The following is a 7,500-nucleotide window of genomic DNA, read 5'->3' on the forward strand; positions in this document are numbered from 1 at the left end:
TCTGTCTGTCTGTCTGTCTATCTGTCTATCATATATCTATCTTATCTGTCTATCTGTCTGTCGATCTATCTATCTTATCTTTCTGTCTGTCTGTCTATCTGTCTATCATCTATCTGTCTATCATCTATCTATCTTATCTGTCTATCTGTCTGTCTGTTTGTTTATCTTATCTGTCTATTTATTTATCTGTCTGTCTGTCTATCTATCTATCTAGCTATCTTATCTGTCTGTCTCTCTGTCTATTTATCTATCTTCTGTCTGTCTGATCTGTCTCATCTGTCTATCTTATCCGTCAAATGTAAATAATTAAAATTTGTTTTTAATGTCTTATACCAATGTTTTTCAACCCTTTTTTCACCTGTGGATCCCTTTGATTCTTATTCTATTCTCCTGGGCCCCCAGGTAGCCATTTGAAGATTTAAATAATCCCATTATCCGCTTGTTTGTTTGCCTGTTATACTTTAGTCAGTTAGAGAGATGGAGTAAAAGTAAGAGAGAGAGAGAGAGAGAGAGAGTGGGAGGAATGTGAGTAGAGAAGAAAGAAGTGAGGAGTATAATAATACAAATGTATCATGTGGTTAGCTGAAGGGAGAGGCAAAGAGTGAAAGACAAAGACGGTGAGAGAAAAGTGGGAGAGAGAAGTGTTAATGACATGCTGTAAGGTGGGAAGGGAAAGGTGAAGAGAAAGACAGAAATGTTAAAGACATGAAGCAGGAAATTAAAATCTCACCTTTTTCCTTTTAACTAGTTTCAGTCATTAGGCTGCGGCCATGCTGGGGTACCCACCTTGAATTTTTAGTCGAATGAATCGACCCCCAGTACTTATGTATTTAAGCCTTGTACTTATTCTATTGGTCTTTTTTGCTGAACCGCGAAGTTACGGGGGGACGTAAACACATCGACACCGGTTGTCAAGCTGAGATGAGGGGACGAACACAGATACAAAGACATACACACACACACACACACACACACGTATTATATAAACCTTATTGTCTACATATTAACCTCTTGGTTAACCTTCAGTTTTTTATGCTCTAAGCTTTCTCATCTTTTAATCCATTCTCATCTTTTAATCCTTTCTGAGTAATTAACCCCCCTTGTGACCCCCTCAACTTTCCATGTTCTCAACTCTCTTTTCTCATGTTAACCCATCTTAACTGTAACCCTGCTTTTCTCACTGTTTACTCAACTCCTAATCTATGCACCCTTTGTAATTAAAGACCCCGAGTTAACCCTTTAACATCACTCAGCTACTGTAACATGTAGCATAGCTAATATTACTTGTAAACTCTGTTTGATTGCTGTGTGTTTACCCTCTGCCAGCCTTTAGCTTTCTAGCTATAAACCCTGTTTTCTGTGGGTTAACCCTTTTAAACCTCTCAGCTGTCTACTGTATATAACCTTTCTCACGATTTTCAGTTAGTTTTAACCCTGTAACTCTGTTATCTGTATATTAATTCTTTCACATCTCTCAGCTAACCCATGTGGCTTTTCTATCATTAAACCTCACCAAATATTACCTTCCTATCTATAAAACCCATGTTTGTTTTCTGTGTTAACCCTCTGCTAGTCTCCAGCTTTCTAACTATCAACCCTAATTTTTGTGGGTTAACCATTTCACTTTTCACTGCTTCCTTTACCTGCATTTTGTTTAAACTGCTAAAGCTGTCATCAATTCATTAAACCTCATTTCTCACCTCTTTGTCCCTCCTCTTATTTTTGTTTTTAATTTGAAATACAAGATCTGAAATTTGTTTTATAAAACAAAATTAATAACAGAAGAGGCAGAGGTATTGATAAAATTGGTTTTTGAAGTTGTACTAGAATTATATCAAATAGAAGAAATATCAAATAAAAATTATTATTATTAAGTAAAATTTAAAAAATTTTCATAATTTTATTAATCAAACAAAAAACTTAAGTTTAATTTTTTAAAATTGTTTCCATTTTTTTTTTCCTTATATTATCAAGCATTATTAAGACTGTATTTGACCAGCTTGTTACCATATTTCTGTTGAAGTACACTACTGTTGTTTAAATCATTTTTCCAAAATGATGAAGAATTTAATCCTTTCGTTACTGTATTTCTGTTGAGATGCTCTGTGTTTCTTTCAATTAATTTCGAATAAACTTAGTAAAATAACTTAGTTATTAGCTAGTGTTAGGAACATAAATTGTGACTAAGGTTTGATGGAAGATTTGAATTTAGAACATTTGAAAACAAGACATTTGTACTACAGAACCAAAAGCAGTTTCAACCAGGTTGGTATCAAAAGGATTAAAAATATCATGGTGACTTTAACCCTTTTGTTACCATATTTCTGTTGAGAAGCTCTGTGTTTCTTTCAATTAATTTTAAATATAACAAAGAATTTAGTAAAATAACTTAGTTATCATTAAGCTAGTGTTAGGAACATAAATTGTGACTAAGGTTTGGTGGAAGATTTTAATTCAAAACTTTTGAAAACAAAACATTTGTACTACAGAACCAAAAGCAGTTTCAACCAGGTTGGTATCAAAAGGATTAAAAATATCATGGTGACTTTAACCCTTTTGTTACCATATTTCTGTTGAGAAGCTCTGTGTTTCTTTCAATTAATTTTAAATATAACAAAGAATTTAGTAAAATAACTTAGTTATCATTAAGCTAGTGTTAGGAACATAAACTGTGACTAAGGTTTGGTGGAAGATTTTAATTCAAAACTTATGAAAACAAGATATTTGTACTACAGAGTCAGAGGTGGTTTCAACCAAGTTGGTATCAAAAGGGTTAAAAATATCATGGTGACTTTAACTCTTTTGTTAGCATATTTCTGTTGAGAAAGGATTATCAAGCTGGTTTTTGGAACATAAAAGAAACTTTGATGGAAGGTTTTAATTTAGATTACTTTAATCCTTTAGTTACCATATTTCTGTTGAAATTGCTGCCTTTTTTTCCATTAGTTTTAGAGATTATGAAGAATTTAGGAATATAACCCCATCATTATTGAGCTGGTTTTCGGAACATAACATGAAATTTTGGTGAAAGTTTTACATTTAGATCACTCTAACCTTTTAGTTACCATATTTCTGTTGAAATACACAACTTTAGTCTTGATTAATTTCGAAGATAATGAACAATTTAGTATTAGTACCTTAGATATTATTAAAATGGTGTTTAAAAAATATCCAAGAATAATTCTATTGAAACATTATCTAGAACCGATAACACCATACAAAAGCATTAAGCTTTATTATCTGAGATATTATTTGGAATTTATCTGATTATTTTTAAGAATAGCAACATTATTTGAACAAATATATAATTGTCTTTTCTTTTTTTTCTTTATCTTTTTTTATTTTTGGTTCTCTATATTCGTTTTGGGCTGTGCCTTGAAAGGTCCAATTACATGGACAACGAAGAGACTGTGAATCTTCCCCGAGAGTCCAAGAGACAGAAATTGCATGATGATTCCATAGCAGACAGTTCTGCATCGACTCCACCACCACCACCTTTGATTCCAATGAGAACTCCAAAGAGCAAAAAGGCGTAAGGAAATTTTGCATTTTCTTTATTTTCCCTTATTATTTATTTTTTTTTCCGAAGGTGACGTGCTCACTTGGCTTGCTGGGTCTTCTCAAGCACATCATATCTCCAAAGGTCTCATTGCCTTGGTGAGGCCCAATGTTCGAAGGTCGTGCTTCACCACCTCATCCCAGGTCTTCCTGGGTCTACCTCTTCCACAGGTTCCCTCAACTGCTAGGGTGTGACACTTTTTCACACAGCTGTCCTCATTCATTCGCAACACATGAACAAACCAGCGCAGTGGTCTCTCTTGCACACCACATCTGATGCTTCTTAGGTCCAACTTTTCTCTCAAGGTACTTTTACACTCTGTCGAGTATGCACACAGACATTACACTTCCAGCGGAGCATACTGGCTTCATTTCTTGCAAGCTTACGCCTGTCTTCAGCAGTCACGGCCCATGTTTCACTGCCTTGTAGAACTATGATGAATAAGAGCGGGGGGCGGGGGGAAGGCTGAGGACTGATCCTTGGTGAACTCCTACAATGGAAGCAGTCGGACTCTTTAATGTTGGAGGTAAATAAACAGTCTCCGTTAACTGGGTGGTGCAAAAAAAAAAGAAAGACAATGAAACAAAAATACCTTTTCTTCTGAGAGAGAAAGAAGAGTTACCTCCCATTGTCCAATTCTAGTCATGGCTTCTGTGTCTGTTTTGGGCAAGGTTTTTTTACAGCTGGATGCTATTCCAAACACCAACCACTGGACAGTGTAGACTGGATGCTTTTTAAGTGATCTTTCGAGAGGGGGAGGGGGCAGTAGAGGAGGTGATCTTGCATATATATATATATATATATATATATATATATATGTATATATATTTATATATATATATATATATATATATATATTCACACACACACACACACACACACATATATTCTTTTATTTGTTTCATTTATTAGACTGCGGCCATGCTGGAGCACCGCCTAAAAGGGTTTTAGTTGAACAAATCGACCCAAGCCAAAATTATTATCATTATTATTATTATTATTATTATTATTATTATTATTGTTCAGTAGTTTCATTTTTATAACGTGCTTTCACTTCACTACCGAGCGCAGCTCTGTGCGCCTTGGGTATGTGCTGTGGTTTGCTGTGGTGCTCTTATGGTTACTGAATTGAAAGTGTTTTGCGTAGGATGTGTGCAGTGCCCAGTGGTGCAATTTTCTGTATGTTATATATATTTGTAAGTCCTGGTGTTTTTGTTATGTATTTGTCTGAATATTTTTTTATTATACCCAAGGCACCTACTATGATAGGAATTGTTTCTGTTTTTAGATTCCACATTCGAGTTATCTCTATTTCCAGGTCTTTGTATTTTGAAAGTTTTTCTATTATTATTATTATTTTTATTACTATTATTATTATTACAATTATCATTGTTATTATTATTATTATTATTATTATTATTATTTTTATTACTATTATTATTATTACAATTATTATCGTTATTATTATTATTATTATTATTATTACAATTATCATTGTTATTATTATTACAATTATTATTATTATTATTATTATTTATTATTATTATTATTATTATTATTATTATTTTTATTACTATTATTATTATTACAATTATTATTATTATTATTATTATTATTATTATTACAATTATCATTGTTATTATTATTACAATTATTATTATTATTATTATTATTATTATTTTTATTACTATTATTATTATTATTATTATTATTTTTATTACTATTATTATTATTACAATTATTATTGTTATTATTATTATTATTATTATTATTATTTTTATTACTATTATTATTTTTATTACTATTATTATTATTACAATTATTATTATTATTATTATTTTTATTATTATTATTATTATTTTTATTACTATTATTATTATTACAATTATTATTGTTATTATTATTATTATTATTATTATTATTTTTATTACTATTATTATTTTTATTATTATTATTATTATTATTATTATTATTATTTTTATTATTATTATTATTATTATTATTTTTATTACTATTATTATTATTACAATTATTATTATTATTTTTATTACTATTATTATTTTTATTACTATTATTATTATTACAATTATTACAATTATTATTATTATTATTATTATTATTATTATTACTATTATTATTATTACAATTATTATTGTTGTTGTTGTTGTTTTTCTTTCAGAAAATCCAAATCTGGTCAGTCATTCTCTCGTCAGTCTGCTGCTGCAGCTAAAAAATCCGACAAGTGAATCCGAAAGATCCCAGGTTGATAATGGACGAATGAGTTAACGAACTGACAAGGGGGATCCCTAAGACAACGCCATCCAGATATCGGATTGCAAAGGAGTGCAGGGTGGGTGGGGAGATTAGGGATCTTGTGTGAAAGATTTGGTGTGAAATCCTGTTGTGAGGACAGTGAACAAAAGAAAGAAAGAAAGAAAGAAAGAAAGGAGAGTGGATCAGACAACCACAAGGTTTCATTGAAGAAGAAATAACAAGGGATTTTAGTGAATGAAGAATGAATGAGCAATCTGCTTGAAGAATGACTGGAACCATTCTATGTGTCCATATATGGTGTTTTGGAAATAAAAGTATATTTGTTGTTGATGTTGTTGTTACTTGTGATTTGTTGGGATGGTGGTTTTTATGTGCCACTGGCACGGGAGCCAGTCAGGGGCTACTGGCATCGGCCCTGTTCGGACGGTGCTTTTTACGTGCCACTGGTACGGGAGCCAGTCAGGGGCTACTGGCATCGGCCCCGTTTGGACGGTGCTTTTTACGTGCCACTGACACGGGAGCCAGTCAGGGGGTACTGGCATCGGCCCCGTTTGGACGGTGCTTTTTACGTGCCACTGGTACGGGAGCCAGTCAGGGGCTACTGGCATTGGCCCCATTCGGACGGTGCTTTTTACGTGCCACTGGCACAGGAGCCAGTCAGGGGGTTCTGGCATCGGCCCCGTTTGGATGGTGCTTTTTACGTGCCACCATTGGATATGGTGGAAAGAAAAAAAACATGAAGAATTCCAGAATAAATTGCAAGAGAAGAGAACAGCAGGTATGAGAAATATATGACCAAGAAAAATATAAGACCAAACAATTAATTAATTAGTAAAGCAGATATTATATTTCTGAGAAGATAGGAGCAGGTGTGGCTGTGGTAAGGGGTTTGCTACCAACCACATGGTTCCGGGTTCAGTCCCACTGCGAGGCACCTTGGGCAAGTTTCTTCTACTATAGCCTTGGGCCGACCAAAGCCTTGTTAGTGATAGTCTTCTGTGAGTTTGTCTACCAAATCCACTCACAAAGCTTTGTGCTGGCCTGAGGCTATATTAGAAGACACTTGCCCAAGGTGCCATACAGTGGGACTGAACCTAGAACCATGTGGTTGGGAAGCAAACTTCTTACCACACAACCACATCTGCGCCTATCTATCTATCTATCTATCTATCTATCTATGTGCCAACTTATTTATCTATCTATCTATCTATCTACCGTTATGTGTTTGTCGTCATCCATCGCTTGACAGCCAATGCTGGTTTGTTCACGTCCCCATTACATTGTGGTTCGGCAAAAGAAACCGATAGAAGCGGTACCATCTTTAAACAAAAAAAGGTAACAGACTTGTTCAACTTAACCGCAGTCATACTGAAACAAGTAAATGATAAAAGATATCAGTCCCATCATATCTCATCTCGGGTTCAATAACACTTGTTCAACGATCTCTCTCTCTCTCTCTTTCTCATCCCCTTACTTTTTCTCTATTGCGCGTTAGTTCCTCCCCTTCCACGTATGTCTCTATTACTCTTTCACTATTACTCAATCCCATCCTCTTTTCCTTTTCTCCCCCTCTCTCTTATTCAAATTATTATTTTTTCTCACTCTCCCTCTCTCTTACTCTTTCACTATTTCTAAATTCCTCCCACTCTAGCTTTTTAACACGTTTC

General features: G+C 33.6%; 1 protein-coding gene across 1 annotated transcript in view; it reads left to right on the forward strand.

Moving 5' to 3' along the window:
* The window catches only part of LOC106881885 (uncharacterized), a 21,011-nt gene extending 14,848 nt beyond the window's left edge, over positions 1–6,163 (forward strand). Inside the window, exons 12-13 of the mRNA XM_089346206.1 lie at positions 3,383–3,532; positions 5,739–6,163. Of these exons, the coding sequence (XP_089202332.1) occupies positions 3,383–3,532; positions 5,739–5,805 (217 nt within the window). The 3' untranslated portion in view covers positions 5,806–6,163. The remainder of the gene's footprint in view (positions 1–3,382; positions 3,533–5,738) is intronic.
* Positions 6,164–7,500: the final 1,337 nt, after the last annotated feature.

The sequence above is a fragment of the Octopus bimaculoides genome, chromosome 30 (assembly GCF_046866305.1).
Source record: "Octopus bimaculoides isolate indiv1 chromosome 30, ASM4686630v1, whole genome shotgun sequence".
NCBI lineage: Eukaryota > Metazoa > Mollusca > Cephalopoda > Octopoda > Octopodidae > Octopus > Octopus bimaculoides.